At 52.2% G+C, this 26,860-nt stretch overlaps 2 protein-coding genes across 2 annotated transcripts; both read right to left on the bottom strand.

Annotated features, from left to right (window-relative positions):
• Positions 1–3,615: 3,615 nt before the first annotated feature.
• LOC119153537 (small proline-rich protein 2D-like) lies at positions 3,616–6,905 on the bottom strand. Its single transcript, XM_037400133.1, has 2 exons — positions 6,806–6,905; positions 3,616–3,875 (listed from the first exon to the last, which is right to left on the bottom strand). Exons 1-2 carry the CDS (start codon positions 6,903–6,905, stop codon positions 3,616–3,618), a joined length of 360 nt encoding a protein of 119 aa, XP_037256030.1.
• Positions 6,906–9,365: 2,460 nt separating this feature from the next.
• Positions 9,366–26,475, bottom strand: URM1 (ubiquitin related modifier 1). The gene is made up of 5 exons (XM_037400356.1): positions 26,388–26,475; positions 23,628–23,698; positions 11,415–11,496; positions 10,343–10,391; positions 9,366–9,621 (listed from the first exon to the last, which is right to left on the bottom strand). The coding sequence occupies exons 1-5, from the start codon at positions 26,420–26,422 to the stop codon at positions 9,553–9,555; spliced, it is 306 nt and encodes a 101-aa protein (XP_037256253.1). The 5' UTR covers positions 26,423–26,475; the 3' UTR covers positions 9,366–9,552.
• Between the last annotated feature and the right edge of the window lie 385 nt (positions 26,476–26,860).

Genomic DNA, 26,860 nt, shown 5'->3' with positions numbered 1-26,860 from the left:
CTGCTAAATCCATCGCATCCACGGGCGCCACTCTGCTTTCCTCCTCGGCAGGCTGCTTCCGCAGCATGCAAAATCTACAGATCTTCCCACCCAGAAAAATCCAAGGAGATTTTGGCCATCTTGGGGGGATTTTGGCCATCCTGGGGGAGATCCTGGCCACCCAAGGGGGTTTTGGCCTACCCAATAGATGCTTTGCCAGAGGAGCTGGAGGCTGGCGGGAGCAGCATCCCCATCTCAGCCAGTGGGGAATCAGTGCCACCGTAAATGGGGCAGACACATGTCTCCGGTCCCAGCACCCACTGGGCTGCATCTCTCCCGCACCTCAGCCCATCGAGAGACAGCCTGGGGTGTCCCTGGTGGGCTGTGAACATCGGGGAGGGAGAAGCCTCCCCAGGGGTCCCTCTTGATGCCCCGCTGGGCGCAGGGAGCCAGGGACATGTTCGAGCCCTGCAGCGGCCAAATCCTGACCCCCCCTGGCTGGCGTAGCTGGCTCAGCCTCAGAACAGTCCCTTTTCTCCCCAGATTGGACCACACCTGTTGGCATCAGAGCCAGGGGTGCCCAGAGCCAGCATCCCCTGGCTGTGGGTGGCAAAGGGGACCCAGCACCCATCAGCCCTGGGAGTGGGCAGAGGGACGCCTCCCTCAGCGAGGGGAAACTGAGGTAGAAGGGTGACCCCAAACTGCCCCAGCCCCATGGGGCAGGGAAATGCCGCGCACCCTGCCAGGGCTTCACTCTGGGGGCGATAGGAAGCTGCTCCCTATCCCCTCACTGCACCCTCGTGGAGGGATGGCAACAGAGGAGTACCCTGATGGGATGGGTCCCCCCCAACATGCTGACCCGTGTGCTCCCACCCCCTCCCTCCTCTCCCCGCCCCAGCAGGGCTGACAGTCGGTCCCCGTCCCAAACCGGGACAGCTGTGACCGACAACAAAGCTGTCCCCTTCGGCACAATACCCTTCTGTCCCCCCCCAGATGCTGACCGCTGGGGTGGGCAGCGGCCGGGCTGGAGGCGTCGAGGGGCTGTGCCAGGCCCCCGCTGGCAGGGGACAATGTTGGCAGTGATGGAGAGTAGGTATTTCAAAAGGTTTTGTTTTCGAGTTGACCCGCCGAGCCGGCGTGACCCTGCAGCCCCCCACCCAGTCCTGCTCCTCCGTCCCAATAGAAACCGGCCACATTCCTGACCTCGGGGAGGCGGGGGGGGGGGAGTTTCAAACCTCCCTGGGAAGGAGACAATGGGGGTGTCAGGGCCGTGATTTAGGAGGGGGGGCTCTTTCCATCACAAAGGCGAGACAAAGGCACTCTACGCTGGGAAAGGGGCTTCGGCGGCGGCTCAGGAGTGGGGCCGTGGTATTGTGCCTGGCCAGCCGGCCTCGGCCTCGGCCTCGGCAGCAGGGTAGCCAGGGCCCACTGGGTGCCACCGGCTGCTACCAGGTCCCACCAGGTCCTCTTGGGTCCCACCAGGCTGGCCATCCCAGCCCCTACCACAGCCATCCCTGCAGCCACCCTGGGGACCAGGGTCTGGTGGCTTCACGGGTGTCACCATCTCCCATGGTGGGAGGGAGCGAGTCCTCCATTCCCACAAGGGACAGCTGGGGCAACCCCAGCTCCCCACAGCACCCCATGCTAGGGTGGCTGGCCAGGGACTAGCCCAGCACAGGGGCTGTGGGGACCCCATGGGTCAGCGCTGGGACCCCAGGGAGGGCCCATGCAGGTGGATGTGCAGCCCCAGCCCCCCAGCCCCCCCTCCCTGTCGGCCTTCCCTGGGTGCCCAGGGCCAGGGTCCCACTGTCCTCTCCCAGGGCCAGTCCCGGGGCTGAGGGATGAGCAGCTCCTCTGTGAGCTGGTCAAAGGGGCTTTGTGCACCCCGGGGCTGCCAGTGCCCAGCACCACACGCCACCGCCAGCACGGGCACCACACGGTGCCCACCCTGTCCCCATCCCACAGCCGGCACCCCCCCAACCCCCCTTTTCCCAACTGTCCCCTGCTCTGACCCTCCTCCTCCATCCCTGGGGGGGCTCAGCCCCAAACAGTAGCAAGCCCCCCAAAAAAGCCAAGAAACTGCTTAAGCAGATGCCCAACTTACAGTGTCCTCTGCCACCGCTGAGCCTGTGTCTCCGGCTGGCTTCCTGGTGCCGAAGGGCTCAGAGCCTGCACAGAGAGGGGATATTTTTACAGGAGAAATATTTTTCTCCCGGTGCTGGATGGTTGATCCAAAGGAAAAGCTGGAAACAAGTTCATTGGCTTTTCTCTCGCTCCCTCTCCTTGCCCTAATTTTTTTTTTTCCTGGCAGCTGGTGGGAGGAAGGGAGCTGGCAAGGTGATGCTTTTTTGGGAAGAGGGGAACTGCTGGTGAAAGAGGCATTCACCGCGCTGGGAGCCTGGGAAAGCCGAGAGCCAGGGGGCCGGCAGGAGGGCGGGAGCCTGATCACTGACCGTCGTGCTGAGGCTGACTGCTGTGCCGGGGCTGACCGCCGTGCCGGGGCTGACCGCCATGCCGGGGCTGACCACCCTGCTGGGGCTGACCGCTGTGCTGGGGCTGACTGCCATGCCAGGGCTGACCACTCTGCTGGGCCTGACCACCATGCCGGGGCTGACCGCCGTGCCGGGGCTCACGGCTGTGCCAGGGCTGACCACCGCACCGGGGCTGACCACCGTGCTGGGACTCCTGGCCACGCCGATGCTGGCCGAGCGGAGGCCGGTGGCAGGTGGAGGGGGGCTGGCAGGGTGCAGCAGGAAGCCAATGACATCATGTTGTGGGGGTTTTTCCAGGATGAAATGCAATTTGCAGACGACTTCCCCAGCTGGCCGCGAGCACTGGGCTCCGTGACAAGGCCAGGTCCCCCCAGGACATGCAGGCGCCTGCTGAGGGAGTGCAGAGCTGGGCCCGGGATTTATTTTTTCCCCTTTTTGGGTCAGAAAGAGTGCCTAATGCCCTGGTGCTGTGCGAGGGGCTCCCTGGCACGCAGCAAGCTGGCTGAGCAGACCACAGCCCGGCACAGTCGGCGCCAGCGCCCCGTCAGGGACCCCCCATCCCCGTGGCAGGGCAGGATCCGGCCCCAGCCGCCCAGCCCAGGATGGCTGCTTTCGCCTCTTCCCTCTTAATTTTGTTTAGAAACTTGTCAGGTTGGTACATAAAGGAGGTGGAAAGATCAATCCCGGCTTTTCATCAGTGTGGGAAAAAGTATTTCACTAATCCATATTTATTGGTGTAAGGAGCAGGGGGGGGGGAGGGGGGAGGGCAAGAGACCCTAATGGTCAGGAGCAAAGGACAGAAGGGACAGTTTAAGGCTGCCCTTTTCGGAGAGGTCACATGTCACCAAAATCTTTCGGTTGTCTCGGGATTGGTTACATTCTGTTCTCTTTTTTTCTATTGAGGTTGCCAAGCAACTGGGTAAGACCAGCCAAGATATTTTCTTTATTACAAGTGGAGCAGAAAGCAGCAAGGAGGAGAGAGATAAAAAAAAAAAAAAAAAAAAAAAAAAAAAGAGAGAGAGAGAAGAAGTTTAGACAATTAACATTTATAGGATCACATAACTTCATTAACTCGGCTGAGATTTGGGAAAGAGACTTCAAAAAAAAAAAAGGTGGTCAAGGGAGCATTAGGAATTACAGCGAGTTAAAAGGCCGGCAGGTCCGGGGCTAAAACAATGCCAGGGAGGTGTGGGCAGTAGTAGGGGCAGCAATAGGGGCAGCAATAGGGGCAGCGGTAGGGGCAGAGGTAGGGGCAGAGGTAGGGGCAGCGGTAGGGGCAGAGGTAGGGGCAGCGGTAGGGGCAGCGGTAGGGGCAGCAGTAGGGGCAGTGATAGGGGCAGCGGTAGGGGCAGCGGTAGGGGCAGAGGTAGGGGCAGCAATAGGGGCAGTTGTAGGGGCAGCGGCCTGGGGCAGCAGCAGAGGCAGCGGCAGGGGCTGCCCTGCAAGGGCTCCCACCACCCGGAGAGCTGCCTGGTCCTGGGCCATGGTGATGACCCAGGCAGGGGCCTTCAGCTGCTGCTGCTGCTGCTGCTGCTGCATTTCTTTAATGCCACCTTTCTTTTGATTTTCATCCTTCTAGGAAGCAAGTTCATTGCTAACAGCGCTGGCAGGGAGGGGTGGGTGCGTAGGGAGCCCCTTGCAGGGGCCATGGCAGGAGCTGGGCATCCCCCTGGCCCCCGCTGTGGCATGTGTCAGAGGCTGTGGGCACGTGGCTGTCCCCAGGCCCTGGGACACCCTCACACCTCTGCAGGGTGGGCAAAATCTCCCAGGGCTGAGAACGTGACTGTGGGAGCGCAGCCCCCAGCTGCAGATCCCTGACCCTGGGTCCCTGCTCAGGGCTCAGGCCTGGCACTGTCCCTGGGCTGTCCCCTGGCACAGACCTGGCCCCACCGCAGGCAGGGGACATTGCTGGGGGCAGGCGACAGGGACCGGGGTCACCCCACAGCTCCGTGGGGCTGGGCTGCTCCAAGCATCCTGGGGGCTGTGGGGGCTTCTCTCCCCACGTCAGCTGATGCTCTCTTGGTGATGATCACCTCTCCCCAAGCGGGCAGACCCTGGGCAAGGACACGGGGAGGAGGTGAGGAGGGGCAAGTACAGTCCCCTCCGGTGAATCCCCCCAGCCCCTGCACGCCCCTCCAGCATCCCCCCTCCCCCGGTTCTGCCCAGGGACCCCAGTGGCACCCAGGGCATGGCGGGGTGCAGGCGGGAGCCGGCCCCACACTCTTCCCCGCGGTTACGGGGACCCCCAGTGGGCCTGGGCTGGGGGGGTCCCCGGACGGGGAGAGGCAGGCGATGCCCCCGCTCCCCTGGCCAGAGCCCGCAGCTGCCGGCCTGGCAAGTCGGTAATATTCATTAGGGGAAAACAATGAGAATTATTTATCCCCGGCACTTTCCCTGCCGTGGGGGGCCGGGGTAGGGTGCAGGTGACCCCGTACCCCACTGGGGACCCGGGCAGTGCCACTCTCGTGGCAGCAGAACCGGGGCGAGGGGTCCTCGAGGGGAACCGAAGGGGCGGGAGGCGACCCCAGCCCCAGCCCTGCACGGCGGCTTAGGGGGGACCCCCGTACCCCCGAGAGGGGCTCACCCCGGCCGTCCCCGGGGCCGGGCGCCAGGACCCCGCGGCAGGGCGCACCCCGGGCCCCGAGCGCCGGGCCCGGGCGGGTGCGGGGGCTCCGGGCCGTGCCGTGCCGAGCCGAGGCGGGCCAGGGGCTGGGGTTTGGGAGCTGTGTCTTTAAGAGATGGCTGGCTCCAGGTTGCAGCTGCTGTTTCTGTGCTATAGAGACAGTGGAGATTCATTACTCCTAAAACACAATGGGCATTTATCACCCCGTGGTGTTATTCAAATCCAGTACCAATTGAAGGTCATCCCCATTCTTTTCTCGCCGGCTCTGCAACACATTTATTGTTGTGCCGTTCAACTAAAAGCCCTGCCCGGCCCCGGCGCAGCCCGCAGAGCCCCGGTGTGCGCATCCCTCCCGGGCGGATTTGGGACCCTCCCGGGTGGATACGGCGTGGAGGACGCGGGGCAGCGCCGGGGCGGCTCGGCGCGGCTCGGGGCCGGCGGCAGGTGCACCGGAGCCCGCCGCTGTGCCCCGCCGAGCCGCGGGGGCCGCCCGCTCCGCCCCCGCCGGACGCACTTTCCGCGCCCCGTGGAAACTCGGAGCCCCGCGGGCCGGAGGGCGGCTCGGGCGGCCGGGGGTCCGCCGCTCGGCCGGCCCCAGCCCGCCCCCGGGGGGACCTGCCCGGCCCCGCCGCGGAGCGGCCGCGGCCGCCGGCACCGGCGGGGGAAGCGCCGGCAGCGGGCCGGGATTTTCCCTGCCTGGAGAGGGGGGATTTGTTCCCAACTTCGTGGGAGCCGGTCGGTGAGGAGGGGCTGGGGGAGAAGCCTGGATTTTTCCTCTTTTTCCTTTATTTTTTTTTTAATTATTACTAGCAATATGCCCCCCCACCCCACTCCAGCTGGGCATTTATACATTTCGGCGGTTTTTCAAAGTGCCCGAATTTCGAGGACGATCCGCTTGAAACTGGTGAATTCTGCGAGGCGGGAGCGGCGGCGGCCGCGGCAGAGCCGGGGGTCTGTGCCCGCAGCCCCGCGGCATCACCCCGCCAAGCCCCGGGAGCCACCGAGCCCCGCCGGCGGCAGCCGGCCCCGGCGCACCCATCCTCGCTCACCGGGGCTGCTCTGCCGGGGCCCAATCGCTGGTTTTCGTTTTCTGGCTTTTTTTTTCTTCTTTCTTTTTTCTTTTTTTTTTCTTGATGATGGTTTAATTTTTTTTATAAGGGCTTAATTTTTTTTTTTTTTTTCGGGCGGGGGTAAGAAAGGAGTTGATAAAACCGAGCCTCTCGCCGTGCCGTTGAATGGACAGCGGCTGCGGAGCGCCGCGGCTGCGCTGGAAACTTGTTGGGGCCGGAGCAGCGGCTCCGCAGGGCCGGGGAGCGGGGAGCGGGGAGCGGCGGCGGGCAGCCGCCCGGTGCCCGTGTGTCCTTGTTTTCCAGGCTCCAGCCGGATTCCCCCTGGAAGACCCCGCGAGCCCAGGATGGGAATCTCCGCTCCTGATTGTCCAAACGCAATTCTTGTGCGATGGAGCCGTACGAACCAAGAATTGTGTCTGGACATCTGTAGCAGAGGTTCCAACTCCAGCGGCCGGGCTGCGGGACGGCGCTCGGGGCGGCGGAGGAGGGACGGCCCCTGCCCGGGCCGGGGGCCCGCAGGTAACGGCTCCCGCCCCGGCCGAGCCCCGCCAGGCCGGCACCGAAGCACCGGCGGCGGCTCCGCGCCGCTCCGCGCGGCCGGGGCTCGGCCCTGATGCGTCAAACAGCGGCGGAGTCCTCACCGGGCCGGGCAGGCACCGGGCAGGGCCGGCGGGGCCGAGCCGGGGCCGCTGGGGCCGGAGCCGAGCACGGAGGGCGAGCGCCCCGGCCCTGCGGCTCCATCTCGGCATATCCTTCCGGGATTTATTGATTTATTTATATTTTTAATCGCGTTTTAATTTCATGGAATTTATTTCGGCGTGCGGCCGGCCCTGGGGCGCGGCGGGGACCTCTCAGCAGCGGGGGCCGAGGTCCCCGCCGGCCGGGACACCCCTCGCCTCCTGCCGCCGTAGCGGCCGCCCCGGGTCCCCGCCGAGCCGGGCACCGTCCCCGCGGCTCGGGCACCGGGCGGGCTGGGCGGCGATCGGCCCGGCCGCGGCTGTCCCCCGGAGCTCCCGGAGCCGCGGCCGGGGGAAGGCTGGGAACAGAGAGGCTTTATGGCTCCGCAAGCCAGGCGGCTCGGCCGGGGCTGCCAAGGAAACCCAGGAGGAGGAGGAAAGCATTACAAGACCCGAGCAAAATTTCACCAAGAGCCTACCTAGGACAAAGCTAGAGGCAGAGAATGTTTTAAAAGGCTTTTATTTCAGAAACTTTTTTTTTTTTCTGTGTGCATTTCAAGATTTTGCTGTACCCCTCTTTTCCCCTCCCTCCCCTGGCTACCCTCATCTTCCCATTTCTAGCTTTTCTTTTTTTTTTAGCAATGATTGGCAGCTTTTACTACAGCAGAAGCTAAGCCATCTGGGTCTACCTGCGCTAGCAAGGGGAATAACACCTCCGGGGGAAGGAACTCATCCTATCGTGAGCAAACAGCTGGGGGGATAAGAACAGACAAGCCCAGCCTAAGGCAAAAATGCAGTGTAGAGGCAGGGCAGGCAGCAGCGCTGAAGACAAACCTGCCTTTTCCCACTTGGGTTTAAGCCCGTTTCAAGCTGCACGCCACACAGGTTCCTTGTTTTTCAGCCAGCTCCCACCATCACCTGGAATCCCTGCTCCACTCCCCCAGCCCACCAAAGCTAATGGCCATCAACTCAGGACAAGAGAAGAGCCTGTGGCCCGTCTGTATCACTTACAAACAGTGCAAGTGGGATCAAGTCGCTGCAACTGGATTTGGAAAAGGCTGAATATTGGTTCGTTCCCAGCAGTGGGCTTGAAGTTAGGGTTTCTCAGATGCAGCAGCATCGTAGCCTGTGGGTGCTTTTAGTTACACAGGTTGTGGTGGGGTGAACGTAAACGTGAGAGGAATCACCGCAGAAGTCAGATGGGGGAACTACTCTTTGGCACTCCCTCTGCATCAGACAGAGTAACTCCTCTGTCAGGCACGGGACGGGAAAGGCTCCTTGTACGGAGCGCTCGGGGCATCAGGCCCAGCTGCCCGAGCAGGGGCTGGTGCACTGCACTGCTCAGAGCCTCTCGGCTCCTCCCTGGCAGCTCCCAGAGATTGAGGACAGGGCGAGCAGTGTGTGGTGCAGATCAGCTCTGACACGCACCGATGGAGCTTACTGTACTGGCGAACCCTCTGCCCCAGGAGAGCCGCTGCTGAGGCAGGAGCGCTGCTGCCGGCGACCACCGTGTGCTGCCGCAGCCACGCTGAAATGCAGGTGAGCAGGGCAGGGGGGAGCACAGGAAGGACAACCCTGGTCGGATACTCCTAGAAGCTTGTGCAGCACATTTCAGACCTGTTGGCGCCAATGCTATCTTCTCTGACCCCTTCCCTCTGCTCTCGCCGCGGCCTCCTGGCTAGCAGGCCAGCCAGCCCATTTCTCTGAGGAAACTTCTGGAAAGCAACAGCATCCATGCCCTAGCAGAGCTGTGCACACCCACTTCCGCTGCACTCACAGGACTTCCTCAGGGCACGCAGTAAGAAGCCTCCCGCTCCCACTGATGGAAAGGGTTAAAAGCCACTGACTTTCTTTCCAGGGTGTCCAGCCCCAGCCCTTCCCTGGACAGGCTGCAGCAACACAGCTCCCCACCTGCACAGAACGCAATGCAGGCTGATCAATTCTGTCCATCACAGTGACAGAAAGATAATTTGCTGCCCTTATCACTCTGTGCTGTCTCAGGCCAGGCATGGGTTTGTTTCCCCTCCAACCAAATGGTTATAAATTGACATTGTTCGTGGGCTAGTACTTCAACCTGCCTCAGCTCAGGTATGGAAGATTTATAAGGCACCAGAAAAACAAAACCAAAAAAGCCTATTTCCTCTCCTACTTCCCATAAATAAACATCACAACAAGTGGAAAGTCACTGCAGAGGGTTCTGAAACTGTAATGTCCGCTACTTTGCAGAAAAGCTAGTAAAGTAACCTTTTGTTTCCTTGCACTTCATATCTTGCCGTTCCCATGGCTGGTGAACAGACTGCACCAACACTAAGTATTGTATCAAAAGAATACCAGCTCCCAGCACCACAGCTCCTCCAGAATGCCTCACTACCAGCAAAGACAGATCATCCTACTCCAGGTTCAGCACCCCTCTTCCTCCCATCACAACAAAACAAAGTCCCACATGCTGCAGGTGCTCTCTGCTTGTTTAGGGTACCTGAAAGTGCAGTCAGGAGAGGTGAAATGAGGACCAAAAGATGGATGCTGTTGTGGTGGACAGCAGGCCGCGTGCTGACAGGGCTTTATTTGCATGTCTAGTAACAAGTGAACGTGGTGGGAAGATGCAGAAACTGGCACAGGCAGTTCAAGAGAGGTTTGGGTGGGTTTAGGTTTTTGTTTGGTTTTTTTTTGCCCAGGGACGTGGATTTACATCCTCTTGTTTTTCCAGGAGTTCACCCACCATGCAATGTTGAGATGAAAAGCACATTGTCCTGGTCCTGGAGTTTATAATCCAGCTCACCCTGCAGGCCAAGGGAAAAAAAAAAAGGTTTAAATGTAATTTCCAAATACTAGCTGCAAAGAGAAAACAGCTCATAGAAAAGATGGTGAGTGTTAGGGAGAGCAGAAGGGGATAGACCGATGTTTTCATCATAACGGAAGCAAGGGTGAGAGATCAGACAAGGAGCTGATGTTCACTATCCCACACTGCTTTCTGGGCAGGGTTTTGACAGAACAGGTGGTTGCCTGAGGCAGGAAAATAGTTAGGGTCTGTCTGTTGTCTGAGCACAACAGTGGGCTGAAAGGGGACAATATTTACCAGTTGCCTGTTGGGGCAGAAATCTCCCCAGGGGTGCCCTCCCCTGCTATGGCACCACCTCATGCCAGTGAAGGCGGTCTGCTGGGGGCTGGGAAGCTGCCTAGTACCCACTGAGCTCTTACCCCACGTGTGGGGGAGACCTGCTAGCAGCCAGAGGTGTGAAGCCTGTTGCCAGAGGCCGGGGGAAACGGGTGATCTCCCTTCAGACACTGGCTGGCTGATGAGACTCAGCAGGTTAGAGAAAAGGCTCTGAGCTTCTGAACAGCCCTGTACAACACAGGGAGGGAGATCCCAGCCTGCCCCTTCCCCTCAAATATGAGATGCTTTGCTTAGGGCAAGAATCAGAAATAGCTTCTCTGAGAGCAACCACAGTACAGACAGAGCAATATTTTCATCAAAGAAAGTCAAACTGAAGGAGTACAGACCATTAGTTCCCAGTCTGCGTCGTTGATCAGCACCAAAATTCCTGGTCTCCTGCAGAACAGAAAGAAATAATAAGAATACAGGGCTGCTAAAAAGCTTCACAAATAGTTAAGAACAAGGGATGTTACAGCACAGATCACAAGCTGACTGCCTATAAAGCCAAAGAGAAAAAGGAGTCCTAGCACGGAGGTGGAAACAGGTACAGTCTGTGCCCTTTCTAGAGCAAATACAGGGGAGGCAGGAGCAATCCCAAAGCTCATTTGAATCAAAATGTACCATTCCTGAGGATGCTCTAAGATGACTACATTTCCGTATGATGTAGAAAAGCCAGGTAATTAAAACCCACGCACTACAGTCGAGCGCAGAAAGCTCGATGTGAAGGTAGGGAAAGCTATTCTGGTGCCCCTACCAAAGGCACTCGACACCCGGGGATCCACTCCGAGCCCCTGATTACAGGCAAAGGGATTCCCTCTCTTTGATCTTCAGTGTCCTGCAATTGTCTCTCCTGTTACCAGGGGACCTGGCACACGCTTCAGCTCACAAAGATCCGTGACGAATGTTAAACACCCCCAGCGCCACCCCGTAGTCAGGGATGGCTTGCACAGCTCACTCTGCTCCATTTCTCTTGGCTTCCCCCCCACCCCCCCCGCCCCCCGCCACTCCCTCCACGAGGTTGGCCCCATTTTGACAATAAAAATACATTTCCCAGAAGAAATATTTGTTGGCATTTCTCCGACTGACTGCTTCAGCCCCAGTGATGTCAGCAGGGAACAGACAGACCTGCTAAAAACTCCTGGAACTGAGGATACACACTACACGGCTCCAAGTAACAAACAACACAGAGGTAGTATATATACATGGCCCTGCTTCACATTTCAGGTTTATAGATTTGGGGTGAGGGCTGCAAAAGGCACTCTCCTTGGAACGGTGCAAAGCGTAATGTGGGACTCCTCCCATTGTCACTTTAGCAAAGCCCATATTTTCATGGTCGTTACTTTGCATCTCGCAACCAACAGGAAAAACCGTGGGGTTCAACAGAGAGACACAAGGAGGATTCATAACAGCTCTACTTACACAGATTCCCCTTGCATAAATAATTCTGGTCGTTCTTTCAGCAGATTCTGTCTGATCCACTTTAGCAGGTTTCTGATATCCCCTGAAAGGAGAAAGGACAGCAGTTTACAAACTAGCTGACGGCTCCTAGCTGATGCCAGAACAAAGTGCTTGTTTATCCACAAAAGAGTAGATCAGGAACACACAGGACGAATGGGGAGAGCTGCAAACCTCCAGTCAAAGAAACCACCTAACAGGATTGCCCCTTCCAGCATCTAACAGGCAGCCCTGCCTCCAGGGAGCTCAGAGCTCTGCCCCAAACCCCATGGCTTGGCAGAAGAGGTTTCCTGCAGAAAATGCATCCCAAAAGAATGAATGTAGTTCATGTTGAAGCGCCAGTCCAGCGGGAGACTGCTGATGTTAAGGTTTCTTTAACACATCCCATATCCTGTGCATTCCGTTATTGCCTAACAAATTGTTGTTTAGCTCTCTATGTGTTTAATTAGATTTTAAAAGTCCAAACAAGCAAGCCTAAGAACCTGAAAGAAATAAAGACAGACATTACCAGTACCAAAATCAGTGAGAACTCTTGGAAACATGAGTTCTGGGGCACAAATGTGTAGGTAACCATGCATTAAACACGCATGTAGGCACCAGCCACAGTAGTTGTATTTTGGACACTTGCAACATCCCTCGGCGTCACACCTGCTGCTATGGCATGTTCCCCATGCTGTGCCTGCTCCCTCCCTCTACACTTTGTGCTTATAGCTTCTTTATTAAAGCTCAGCCTTTATCTTTCCATTTCAGTAGGTGACAGGAAGGATTTGTCTTCATGTAAAAGGAGGAGGAGACACTGCTGGCGGGTTTTTATAGTATCAATTTTACTTTGTGAGGCAAAAACAATTTCTTTAGTGATAGCATCAGTTAATTTCCTATTGGAGAGGTGAGAAGCGACAGAGGGGGGGAATAATCCGTTACAGGGTTTAGAGAAGCTGACAAATTGCAATGTGGAGTTCTTCTGCATTTGCCTCTATATTTCACCGTTCCACAAACCACTTCATCATTCTGAATCCACAATCAGTTATTCTCCTGGGGCTCCTTTAAACAGCCTTTTGAAAGCCCCAAAAGAGTTTTGTTTGTTTTCAAGGCGCGAGGAAGCTTTTCGAAGGCACAAATGCACCAGTGAGGGCTGGAGCCCTGCTTGCAGGATGAACGGGGACGGCAGAAGAGGTTTCCGTGTCTGTGTGGTAAGCACATCATAGTCAGGGGGAAAATTTCCACACACACTTCTGAGCTAAAACCAAACCCTGTGTACGGTTCCCTGTGTATTTACTTCACAACCAGCAAAAATAAATGCACATGTAGTGGCTTGACTCCAAGTCCTTGCCTTACCCCAGGATTTTATGGGATCACCGATACCACCCAGAGCAGAGCTGCGGTTCTTCTGAATAGCATTATCCCCATCACTTCTGTCACACCAAGGCTGAACAACCCTGGTGTAGGCAGGTGCACATCAACTAGGCAATGGGGACATATCCATCTGCAGCAGATGGGGAAAGGGGGAGGGGGACGCTCTGAGATTCCCTATGTTGCCTCCCCCTAAAACGCTTTCCAGAGCGTCAGTGCCTCAGGATGGCAGCCTCCCCCCCCAGCACACCAGTTCCACCACACGGCTGCCCAGAGCACAACAGGTATTGCTGCTTCCAAGCACTGGATCACTCTGATCAGGGCAAAAAGAGCTGCTTTGTGCCTTAAAACTGCCCCGTGAGCCAGAGTAATCTGCCTGGAGCCAACCCATGACTCCCTTGTAATGACACATAGTTAAGAGCACAAAATAGATTATTTTCTACCAAAATAGATTATTTTCTACCACCTTCCTAGCAACGTGCACCCGGGACAGCACGTGCCACTCAGAAGGTGTATATATATACCATGCCGGTCGGTCAGCCACCAGAACAAGAGTTAACTATATTCACCATCCCGTGAAAAATGCTGCTGCAACGTAAAGCCCTCAGGATCTCACACCCAAACGGCTCCTGCTCTCCATCACCAAGAAATGAAAGCCGGCGAGGAAGAAAGATGGAGAGAAGCCTTCAGGAGAAGGAGGGGGGGCACAAAGGGGACACCAGCCCCACCACAGCAACGCCCGCGAGCTGTTTCATATTTATGCACTTGCGGCAGGGCACACAACAATGAGCTGTGTGATATACCATTCTCCTTGCGTGGAATAAGCAGCCCTTTCCTCTGGGACCTTTCAGGAGAGACCATTTAAACAGAAACACGCTGCACCAGCTGGATAAAAGACAGCCACCTAGAAGCAGCCTGGACGAAGGGGTGAGAGGACTGATTTATTCGAGGCTGAGCTGGAAGACTCCCTCACCCCTACTCCTTCCATAATAAGATGTTATTTTCATCCCCATCTGAGCCAACATTCATTTACTCCTCCCCAGAAGTCACACATGCACATACTGAAGAATTTAGACAGCAGGAAAAAAACCTGATACCCCTGTGCATGCCTGGAGCTTCCCCGCACCAAATTGCAATGAAAATTAAGACCCCTTCTCCACAGCCAACCTTAAGACACAATACTTTTGGTTGCTTTCTCAGCATTGAATTTTTTTCTCCCCACCTTCACATCTCTACATGCTGTACACCAATATTACTAGAACAAATCAATTATAAAGGATGAAAAATGACCAGAGCCACAACCAAACCATCTCCCACAAGTAAGATATTGAAAAGGAACAAGATTACTTCCATTGCAAGGGGTCTGGGGAGAAGCCATCTTGCAGCTCAGTGCCTCGAATAGCAGTTTTGATCAACAGCTCAGGACTCTGTATGTTATCATTTTTTTTTTTTTTACTAAGAGGTAAATTATAGCACAACCACTTATCTCTTACAGTTGCACACATAACGTTCCTAAGACATTTTCTTTCTGATACTATGCTATGGGTCTAACAGGTTTCCAGCTCCCTGGGCTGAGGATTTGCTATGTAAACAGCAGGTCCTCTACAAATGACATATAAGAAAGGAAAAAAATCTCAGCCTGGTCAGGCACCCCATCCGCTGACAAGTTAAACCATCACTATGACGCAGCAGTTCTACACTCAGGCCGGTTCTGAAGCTGGCCCCCATCACAGAACACAGGCATTTGCTATTTGCAGGAACACAGTTGTACTGTGTGTACTGCCATTTGGCTGCAAAAGCAACCATGCATTTTGGCCCAGGAGTGAGGTTCAGGTGAGAGCTGAGATGATACAGCATTTCACTCCTGCATTAGCAGCTCAAGTCCAGCTCATCCCAGTAATGAAGTATTTTTATCATTGCTGCACAGCCTCGATGAAATTGAAATCCTTTTGGTAGCCTACTCCATTTCATTCACAGCAAACAAACATGCACACTAAAAAACCCACTCTAATTATCATTAACTGTCCTTGCCATTGGCAGCATCAGTAGAGAAGCAAGAGTGAACCGGCCAAGAAAGCTGAAATATTCTCAAACTGCAAAGGAGGGACTGAAACACATGGTAGGAAAACCCTGTCTTATTTGTATACAGACACAGCTTCTGTTGCCTGTGCTAACAGTACATCAAACCTCTCCAAATTCTCAGGAAAAATAATCTAAAGTTAATTAAAAAAAGAAAAACAAAAAAACATTTGAGAAAACTGCTTAGTTCAAGTGCACAGATGGGAGCTCAAACCCACAATACATGCATAAAACAAATCACCCAGCGAAACACACAGCTCAGGAAAACGAAATGTGTGCTCGCAGTGACACAAAGTCATTGGCTTGTCACGCAAGCGGACAGGATGCAAAAACTGCAGCAAGTGTGCATACAAAAACCCAACAGCGTCGGCTCATTTTCAGCCCAGCTGCATCACAAACACTCCTGGTTGTGGCAGACAGAACTGCACAGTCTGCTTGGTCCTCTTGCGTATCCTCCAAGGCCTGATCTTCTGCGTAACCCCAACTGTTCCTTGGTGAAGAATCTGCTGAGCTTCCTCTGCAAGAAAAATGCAACTAAGAATCCATTTTAGCACTGCCTGGAACAAGTGTCTGCATTCATTTCCACCCTCAAAACCAGGGCTGAAATCCATAGATCTCTCCTTGCTCAATAAAACCTCCTGGGCCTGACAGATTCATCAGTGATAGCTCAGCAAAGAGAACCCTCACTGTGTGCAGAGAGAGACCAGGTGCCTTGAGTAAGAAACACCAAGCTGCGTGTTGCACTAGAAGGATCTCATGCTGAACCGATAAATGTGCAGAAACGCAGAAGGATTTTGTGCAACTGTAATACCAGTTGACACGGGCATGCTGTTCTTGGCTCCCAGGGAGCTGCTCAGGTTGCTGACAGATTCAAGAGCAGGCACATGCAACGACCAGACACCCTCCTGTCCCCTGCCTTAAAATCTGCATACAAACCCACATGAAGCACACAGTGCCTCAAAGGGCACCCAGAGGGTGTGATTACACCCATATTCTTGCACTGGCTGCAGAACTGGGAGCTTATTTCAGGGAAACAGGGGAACGCTATAAAGGCCGAATCATGAAAAATTCCCGTCTGGTCTGTAATAAATAAGATATATGCAGCACTGGTCACTAAGGGGTCAGTGCTGCAAGAGCACAGCGCTTTCCCTAGCCGCCTTGTGGATACCTCCCTGTGGGGTACCACTTCTTTGACCCAGAATAAGATCATTTATCATACTGACCATGGCTGAGCTCCAATTTACTGAGGTCACTAACTCTGGACGAGCGCTGCTCCACCCACATTCTCAGCCACCGGCCTGTAACCATGACAAAGCCCCTTCCCTGCCGCTCCTCTGCCATTATTCCCCCTGCCTGCATGGAAATGTATGGAAAGACAATTTGTATGCCCCTTTCCCTGCTTAAGCATCTTGTTTTTAAAATAGATGAACCAGCTCCCAGTACCTGCTGCCCCTCCAGGTGCATGCCTTCTCTGCTTTTGAATCTGATGTCCCTCCAGGAATCTGGTTGTTACAAAACCTGACCTAAGGGATCCTTCAGACTCCTCCAGCCTCCCATCTGATATGCATTTGCTGAAGCAGACGATGGTTTGCCACAAACTGCAGAAGACGCTGATATAAATGGGAGTCACAGGCAAATGGGTTCAGTACTATGCAGAGTGAGCAGCAAGGCAAAATTTTGCAGCAAGAGCAAAATCCTTTTTCTCTGACAAGTGCACCAGCCAATCCTGCCACACATTGGAGTGGGCAGTGATTTAAGTAATAGGGGAAAAATAAGGGGGTAACTACAGCCAGACATAAAAGAATCCCAATCGTTGCTCTCATCTGTTCTTGTCTGCTACAAACACCAAGGTCTTAGCTTCCGTAATTTTTAATTGCATTATGACATCTTTTTCTTGCTTCTCTGCTAGAAGAGCAATGCTCTGCTCCATTTTCTTGTGTCTGCAAAATGGGAAGGGATCACAGGGGTCTTTCATAGCCCTCCTGTTAGCAGTGAAGATTCAGATCCCAGCCACCACCCAGCAGTTCTCAACCCTGAGATTTTAATCACAACACTCATGAACTGGAGAGGCGCTGCTTGAGATCTTCCACTCCCCGCAGATTGCTGGTAGGAGAACACAAGTTCAAGGGATCTCCAATCCCACTCGCAAGCCAGCAGCAAGCCTCCAGATCCATCAGCTCCTGTGACAAACAAAGCACTCCAAGCTTATTCTCAGGGTAAACCTAATCCCTACTCATTTCCAAAGTCAGAGCATCTAATCCTGTAACACCCAACGCTATTGTCATTTCAGGCTCCCAAATAAATGCTAGTGTACCAAACTGTCTCTTTTAATTAGGATCACAAAGCACTAGTGCTGGCCCAGGGTCTTGCCTCTTGTTCAAAATTGTGAAAGGAAGGAACTGGGCGAGCCTCAAAGACTACTGCACCAGCAGCGAAGTGCCAGATTGGGAATCCCAGGCATTAAAAATAACATCTCCTTAACAGGTCCTGTGATTTTATCCCACTGCCAGTGCAGACTTATTCTCAACAAAAGACCAACCCAAGCCTTGACCGCTCTGATTTCAAGATGCTTGAGCAATGTAGACCTGCTACCAAACTCCAAGGAGACCGTGACATGGTCTAATAGTTTTTGCAGTCAGGAATCTTCTGCTAATGCACCAAACTCCCATTTCTTCATTCCTCCCTATCAATCTATGCTAGATGATATTGCATCACCCTGGCTATAATCTGTCCTTCCCAATGATGAAGGAGATATCCCACCTCATCACTTTCCCATTCATTTATCCTGCTTAACCTTGAATGTTGGTGGTTAATTTTATTTTTTTTTTAAACTGCTCAGGAAGACAATTCAGAGAATGCATTACTAGCTGCAGACATAAAGCTCAGCTGAAACCCATCTAACTGATTATTTCCCCTCTCTCCTGTTTTCCCAGCTTCTGGGTTTTGTGTGTATGCACGCACACCGAGGGTTAAAAAGGAAAACCTTATCACCATTACAAACCACTGCAGTGAGCTGTGAGAGCCGAGACCCCAGAGGAAGGTGGCTGCTCCTGCCAGTGCAGAGGGCTTCCCCAGCAGCCTGGCACTGCCCTGCACGAAGCCAGCCTGGCAGAGGGAATCCCCTGGGCTGGGCTCTCCCTGGCACTGCCAGCTGGATCAGAAAGCGCCTTGAAGTCAACTCCTTGCCCCCCTCCTAGCTTGGCTGGTGTACCCTCTGGCTGCTGGACTTGTCGGTGTCTCAGCTCGGCTCAGGAACTGCCATGATTTTATTCCTCTAAACACAGAAATCACACAGCATCCAGCCCTCGCCTCTCACTTTCAGGCTCAGATCTGCTTTGCTATAATTAGACTTTCATATAGGGGAAGCATCATTAAACCGATTCCTGTCCACCCAACCCAGCCACCCCCACAGATACTCCAAGCTCCTCAGTCTTACTTGAAAGGGGAAAAGAAAGGGCCAGTGAGATGATCAGGGTGGAGGAGAGGGGGGGTAAGATTTACAAGTGAATGGAGGTAAGAATGGAGCAGTTTGTGGGATAAAGGGGCTGCAGAGGGAGCTTTACAGATGTGCAGAGGGACGGCGGCTCATTGTTTAATTAAGCAGAAAGTGGCTCTTTTGAAAAGCAATTTTGCACAGGAGCTCTGAGCTCAGCAAACAACTCCTGCGAGTGAGGGCAGGAGGAGAAAGGAACAGCTGGCCCGGAGCCGTGTGAACCGCATGCTAAGCGGTTTAAAGGGCCCGGATCCTCCTCCCCAGCCCTGCTCCGCTGCCACCCTCTGAACAGTGCTGTCAGCACAGCAAATCCCACCAAGAGAAAAGGGAGAGCAGGGAGGGGGGGCTGGCACAGAAAGGTTATCCTGCTAGGTGTCCGCACTGCAATACAGCGGCTGGGAAGGAGGGTGGAACAGCCAGGCTTTGTTATCCCAGGGATTTGGTCACACACAAGAGCTGGTTTCTCGGTGCCTGGGAAGCTCCTTCCACAATGAGTTGGGATGAGCTGAGCTGAGAACGCAGCTCCGCGGCCTCGCGCTGGGACTGCTCCTGCCAGGGCGGCCGTTGTGTCCCCGCTCCCTCTGAAGGGCTCGTTCCTTGCGCAGAGGTCGCGTGGCCTCGCTGGGACGGCGACCCGAAGCCATGCACCCAGCCACTTAGCCCCACGCCAAGGCTGCAAACGCGGCAGGGACCGCTCGATCGCCCGCTCGATCGCAGCAGCAGCAGCAGCCCTGCAGCATCACACCAGGCTCCTGGTGCTGCAAACACGGCTGCTCGCACCGATTGCTGGAAAGAGCAGCCGGGATCCAGGGCTGAGCTAGTCCAGCCTGAGGTCCCACCCCGCATAACCCACCGAGTCCCCTTTCCTGGCCAGCAAAGGTATAATGACCCGCCTAAGAGAGACGCACAAGCAGGGGAATAACCGGAGTCCTCCAAGACCTGCGAGCACTATACACCGTGGTTAAAAAGATTTGACTGCATGAATTTCACAAAGCTATGGGTTTTTTTATGATTTTTCTAATAAGCCTCTGAATTACCAAATGTATTTTTATTCTTTCTTTAGAGCAAGTTTTAAAATGTTAGGAATAATAAACAGAGCAATAAATATAAAAGAAAATATTCCAGATTATTAGTAACTTGACCACGATGTACTACCTACCAACAGCACCAGGCACTTACAGATAATGGATGCCAACTGTCACTCTTGGTTTTGCACATTGTTTTGGCATAGCACCCCAGTCAACTCTGAACACACGCCACGCTGAATTTTTTAAGCCATTCTGCCTGTAACACAGGTCTGATCTCTTGAGATCCCCAGTCTCTTTTCCGAGGAGATGAATGCTCCCAACTCCCCAGCAGTCCTCCATGCTGCGCAGAACAAGCCCCCTGGAAAGCAAAGCTCTCGAGGAGCAGACCATGCTCTTCTTCTCTATGGGGATTTACCATAAGCAGCACTTGGCAGATTATTTTAATTTTCCCTCTAAAACCCCCCTGATTAGCAACAGGCTTTTTCCCTGGGGTTTTGGTAAAGGGAAACCACAAACAATTACCAAAACACACTAATTAAAAATTTATCCTTCCAGATTTGTAAGTGCCAAAACATGCAGTGAATTCTTGATTACCCCAGAAGGTCCAAGCGATCACTGCTGAAACTGGTCACTGCTGCTCCAAAAACACAAGTCCCATCACTGAAACCACAGGAGAAGCTGGAATTTGGAGGCCTGCGACCAGCAGCTGAGCAGCCTGCAGCACAACAGCCAGAGACTTTACAAACAGCCCCAACCTCCACATACAACATCCAGTAGACAGCACAGAAGAGAGGTTTTGTAAACACTCTTCATCAGCATGATACCGCTGAGCTAAACCTGAAATGACTACAAGGGTTAAACAATGCCAGTGACTTCCTACCCTTCCAACAGCATCCCACAACTTGCATGGCCATAGACAAATCCACCACTGTGAGGCCCAGAGAGATGGAGGAAGGAGCTCCGGCATCACTTGCAGAGCAGTCATACAATGATCTATTTGATTACTGAAGCACTTGGTTAAATTACTGTGGCTTGTTTCAGGAGGAGGCTGCCAAATACATTTTCAGTTTTTAATTTAGGGTTTCTCTCTTTTATGCTCCATTGTCTCTAATAGCCTCTTAGATGCTTGGAAATAAAGTTGATTTCCCTGCCAATTTAATCCTCTCTCCATGTGACAAAGATCGTTATTCCCCCAGCTGCTTTCTCCCACACACACTGTTTTTACACAGAATAAGCTAACAGGGCATAATGCCTTTAGATCCTCTAACAGCATTATCAATGATATCATCAAAATAGCCAGCAATTTGGGACAAGATTCTTGTTTAACTTGAGGTCTTCTTTCCACAGCAGCTCCTGTACAAGTGTGGCTTATGTAAATCTCTCTGCCTTGGCAGATAAAGCACACCTTTTTAAGTTCCTACTTGGCAGCAACTTCAACATGCAGTCTAATACAGCTCCGCTTGGGAAATAAAGAACCGCTGTTTTACTGATGTTAGGACACAAAAAAACTCTTGGATAATAAAAACAGGTCCCACCACACGGCTGTACCCCTCATGACTTGCTCTTGTCCCATTTGCAGCTTCCTTCCTCCTGCCTTTCCTACTCCCTCCAGGAGCCCATCTCCAGGCATCACAAAAGGACAGAAAATCAAATCTTGAAAAAGTTAACTGGATCTGGAACCCACCTACTTTCCACCTAGTGCCTGTTACCAGGAAAAAGGAAATGACCACAGAAGAAACAAACAACATTATTATCACTCAGAGAACATTGCCCCCATCAACTATGAAGCACAGCTTGTTTTATTCACATCGATATTTGTAGGTATTTCTTTATATAATTTTCCACCTCCCCTCATCTCTGGGATATGTAAAAAATGCCTAAACAATTAAAATATAGCTGGGCCCAATGTCCCAGAGAGAAGCAGCTGCTCTGCAAAAAGGAGGACAATGACAAAAGTAGAAAGGAAGAGTAGGTAAGAGAGGCCAAATGGCCAAAAATAAGCTTGACGGCTAATGAAATCAGTTAAAATGGGGTTAGAAGTGCAGGTCTTCAAGCAGCGTTCATACTACGGATCTCTCCCCAGAGTATTAAGTAATAAACGTACAGGGTAAGGTAAGCAACAGGATGCACTGAGTAGAACTGAGCCGTTTTACTTTACTTCTCTAATCGTTGTCATTCTGGGTGCATGAGGGCAGCAGGGAACATACTATGTACATCTTTATTTACCCAGAAATAGGCGAATTAAACTTTCTTAGTGTGAATGAGGAAAATATGTGGTGTTAGGAACAACATAAAAGTGCAAGAATTTACCAAATCTCTTATTTATCTGTTTCTGATATGATTCTACTGATTCCTCACCACTACAACATAATTCTCATCTTGAAATACTGTGAGGGGTGTCTCCAGCAACCCCTTACTGTCAGACATTAACCCCACCTCTGCCTACCCCATCCCTGTGCTGGGTGTAAACATCACTATAGTAGAAGCTTCGCGATTCAGCGTCTGCTCTTCAGCCACTGCAATCCACAACCAACCCAAAACCGGAAACCTCCCTGTCACTCAACGCACATGAAAACAGCGGGCTGCAAACCAGGGGAGCTGGCAAGTGGGCACACTGTCCATTCTGCCACTCTTGTTACAGGGGTAGCAGCATCTGAAAAAACAAGGCAGCGTGAAAAGCTGGGAGCAATAATGTGTTAGATGAATCTAGAATGAATCACCGGAGATCATGAGTTTGAACCTTGAGTCTGAGTCAGATCTTCAGGGAAAGATTTATTCTTTAGGATAAATCCAGCTCCTAGTGAAGTCTATAGAAGTCTTCCCAGCAGCTTCAAGTGGAAATGGATTAGGCCACATACAACTGCACCGCTGACAACCATCGGGCTAGAAGAATCATGCTTTGATATTAATCCCCCACCTCCTTCCCCTGACAGAAATAAACATCTCATGTAATAACCCCTTCTTCTTGAGCATCTGATCATGGTTTGAACACCATCAATGAAGCACATATAAGTGGGTATTTTAAGTTTACAGAATGCTGAGGAAAATTATGCTCCAGCCTCCAAGTTTATAAAACAACTAAATGAGTGTTTTGGAATTTTTTTACTACCTTCCATTTATGGATCTTAAGTGCTTTAAGAGTGCTGGAATTTAATGCTGAACTCTCTTGTGATACGTGAAAATATCGCTACTACTTCACTAGCAACAGGGGAAAGTTAAGCAACAGAACTAAATTCACAAAGCAAATCAGCATCAGGTCACGTTTCTGGATCCCTAGTTCCTGTCCTTAACCACAACATAACACACTATTCCAGTGCTCCTATTATATTTGAATTATACATACTAATGTCCAAGCATCAAAAGCGCTTCTACCAATCTCTAATTACTTCCAGGCACGGCAAGGAGATTTCAGGCCTGAACGTTCACAGTACATAGATTATGGTATTAGTCATTCATGAGATATTAGTTGTTAACATTCCCTGATGCTTTGTATTATTTCAGTTTATAATCCCACTCTCAAGCATTAGCATTGCTATCTAACTTGAAGAATTCAAAACATACCTGCAGCAAAATTACATTGTAACTGAAGTATGCACACACATAAGGAGAAACGAGAGTTAGTGTACAGCACTTCTCAGTATTGATACTCCAAATCACAAACCAGAGAAAGGCAGGATGACCAGCACACATTTGAGCATTAGGCTTTGCCATTTTCAGCTGCACGGTTAATACAAAATGATTACATATACTTGAAAGTCAGATGAGTAGATAAAATACATTTATGTTACATTGCTATACACACACCCACATATCTGTACAATACATATATATGCACACACATACATATACGCCTCTTGGAAACCTCAGAACAGGCAAGAAAAAACAAAGGGGAAAGGAGGTTATCAGCGGTTTCAAGTATCAAGCAAGACAAATGCAGACTGGATGGAAACATTCAGAGGCTGCTGTCTATCCAGAAGGGAGGCAAAAGTCTTAAGGAAGGACTTGATTCACAAGTGTTTAGAGGACAGGAAAGATGCTCAGACTGTTTCTTCTTGGTATTTACTCTGAGGACTAACCATCATCTGCTGAGCTCTCTGATCCATGGCGTGTCTAAAGTGCTTTTAAAATACATTGATCCTTGTTGCCAACTAATGAAACTACTGTACAACCAGCTTTGTTTCATTTGTTGTCATTCTTTCAAGTTAACTAACAGGTTCTGATACTCACAAGGTTCTGGTTGACAGGGCAAAGTCACCTGATGCTTTTTGACACCATCGAACAAGAGTTCTGCACCACCTCTGAAATAAAAACAATGAACCACTGAGATTTTGCTTTATTGTCAAAAAGAAGACAGTACAAAAGAGGCGATTTACATAGATGCCACAACAGAGAAAACAAATGACACAGACTATATTTATCACAGGATTCTCTTTGTCTTTTTTTCCTCTCTCAAACCACAAGTTCATAGGGGAAGCTGCCAGCTCCCATCGCCAACACATACAGGAGGCTCCAACGCGGGCCAGAACCCCACGGTGCCAGGCATCATCCCAGAGGAACAGGAAGATGGCTCCCATCTCAATGCACTTACAAACTGCCATGCAGTGTCTAACCTAACGCTTTCCCTCTCCCTTCAGCTATCGGCACTGCTTCCATTCAAACAACATCACAGCCACCGCCCTACATCCAACACTGCTCATCCCTAACACCTTTTAGCCAGAAGTCTCAAGGTATTTCACAAAACATGAAAAATCATACCATCCTTCTGGAATAAACATTCCTCCGGTTCCCACTTATGAACAGAGAGAAGAAATGACTCACGTGAGGTTACACAGCAAGTCAGCTGCAGAGCCAGCAGTCCTTGAGTCCTGGCAACCCTTTCTTCATCTACTTACTACAAAGCATTCCCTCTTGGGAAGGACTTGACTGGGAGAAGCAAGCAGAGTAAGCAACAATGACAAGTTCAAGTGAAAATAAATAAATACCCAGTCTTCCTCCACTGAACAACCTGATGAACATCCCTCTTCCAATATTCAGAACGTACTGGGGAACTAGCCTCAGATAACTAAGTGATGGCCTCTGCAAGCACAAGAGATAAAGCATGAGCAAAATATGCAGAGGCTGGCAAGTACAGGAGCTGGTCCTAAAAAAATGGGATTTAAATTGAGTCCAGGTACCTAATCTCCTTAGGCTCTTAGAAAAAATAATTAACTTTTGTAACTGCAACTTACAACCCTCAGCAAGCTCCTCCCCTATATTCCTTTTCTGGAAAGAGAACAATTGTGAAAATCTTGAACTTCACAAACACAAATTAGTTTTCCTGATGCTGTGAGGCAACAGGCCAAACTCAGAAGATTATAAAACTTTATCACGTGAGCAGGAACAACACTAATTAACATGAACGCTACCTCAAGGTAAGCATCACAGAAGCAGACAGTGTGAGCTCTCGACTCTAGACTGAACAAGGTGGCCAAAGTTTTAATCCTTAGGAAACACCTGAAAAACTCAACTCACTTGATACTCAACCGAGGCAGAAAAATGACCAACCCATTTTCAAAGGGCATATAATTGTGGCAAAATGTTCTTCCAACTGAAACGTGGATTACTTCAGAAAGATGTTCTTATTAAGCTACTTTCTGGAAACTTATTAGTGCCTCGCATCCCTTGGAAACCAACATGATAGAGAAGTATTTAAACTAAATAATCTCCACCTAAATATCAACAAAGATACATCCAGACATTTCTAAGTTCCTTTAAATTCAATATCTAAAAATGTCACACTAGGTTTTCTTGGCTTTGCAATGGAAGAGCACAACAGGACCCTTGTTATGCCCTCAGCAGCGTTACTTATATGCAGCAACTCTCCTAAAGAGCACTCTGTTGGTGTTCTTCCACCAGCTCACAAAAAATAGTTATCTGAAAATTGAAGCAGCGATTATTAACATGAGCTGAGATTCATGTGAGAGAACAAGTCACAACAATTATATGAAAAACATTTTTTTATGTAATGAAAACAAGGTCACGCTTTGTTACAGCGGGAAATGTAGATTGCAAGATAAGGTCCTTCTGTGATGTGCTAGCTGTGAGGAACTCAGCTGTGATTTGTACATAGAGAGCTCATTTATGCATTTCCAAGGGAAGCAAAAATGCATCTCACTCTTCTGGGAAAATTAGAGTTACTGCAGCTGGAAGTGGGAAAGACTGAGGAAAGGATTCTTAAGGAGAAGGGTATTTAAAGGGTTATGGCATTTCTGTGTTTATGAAAGGGTGGGAAAAAGCGAATAAATAGCACCCTTTTAGCTTCTGCTAAAAGGAGGCTTTAACAAAATGACACAAGTATTTCCACAAATATGCACAGACTTCCACTGCAAGCACTTTAGCGTCCCAGCGCCAAAGCGTTAGCAATGCAGATGCTACAGCCACGACGACCTGAAAACTAAAACAGTACAGAGCGAGAACCGGCCGTTTCACACCCAACGAACTGAATGGAACACAAAGCAAAGTGAGAGCACGTGTCCGCACACACGAAAACACACAGAGTTACAAATACATAATGTAGAGAGAAAAAAAGCTGAAAGACGAGTGGAAGGATTTTATAAATAATTTTAATATTTAAAAAAAAAAAGGTTAGAAGGGGAGCCAGGGAAGGACTCGCAGGGAGCGCACAGCGCCGCCAGCGAGGCCAGGCCGGGGCGCAGGGCAGGGCCGGCTGCCGGCCCAGCACGGCGGATCCGGGGCCGCCCCGCAACGCCGCGGGAAGCCGCCCCGGCGGTGCTCGGCCCCCCCCGGCGGTGCTTGACGCGCCGGCCCGGTGCCCCGGGGGCGGCTGCACTCGCCGCCCCGGGCCCTGCCACACTCGCCGCCGCCCCCCAGGCCGCGCAGAGCAGCCTCTCCGCCTCAGGGCCGCGGCCGCCCCGCCGAGGAGCCCAGCCCGGCCCCACTCTCCGCCCGGGCCCCGGGCCCCCGGTCCCCGCTGCCGCCCGCGCTCACCCGAACTCCACCTGCAACGACACGGGCGCCGCCATCTTGGCGGCGGGCGGGCGGGAAAGGAAGGCGCGTGCGGGCGGCGCCGGAAGTACCGCACCGGCTTCCGGCCGCGCCGCGTTGCCCGGCAACGGCGAGAGTGGGGGTGGCCCTGGGCGCGGCGGCCGCGGCCTCGCCGGGCCCCGCCGGGCTTCCCGGGCCCCGCTGCGGCCTTGGGGCAGGCGGGCGGCGGACCGAGCGGGCTGGTCCTGGGGAGACCTCTCCGCGGAGGCCTCCTCCGTGCCGGGGCCCAGCGGCCAGGTGCAGGCTCTCCTCAGGGCTGATGCCCGGGAGGCCCGCATCTCCAGGGGTGCGCACTGGCCTCTTGCGCCAGGCGATGTCATTTTAGAACACCTATTTCTGCATTAAATCCACATCTTGTTACACACAGAGCCCCTTTTCATATGTGGAGAATGCTTCAGCCTTGCAAAAGTGAGGAG

This window comes from Falco rusticolus, chromosome 9, assembly GCF_015220075.1.
Source record: "Falco rusticolus isolate bFalRus1 chromosome 9, bFalRus1.pri, whole genome shotgun sequence".
NCBI lineage: Eukaryota > Metazoa > Chordata > Aves > Falconiformes > Falconidae > Falco > Falco rusticolus.
Note: the sequence above shows the minus strand (reverse complement) of the source record. Positions and strands in the feature narration are given on the sequence as shown.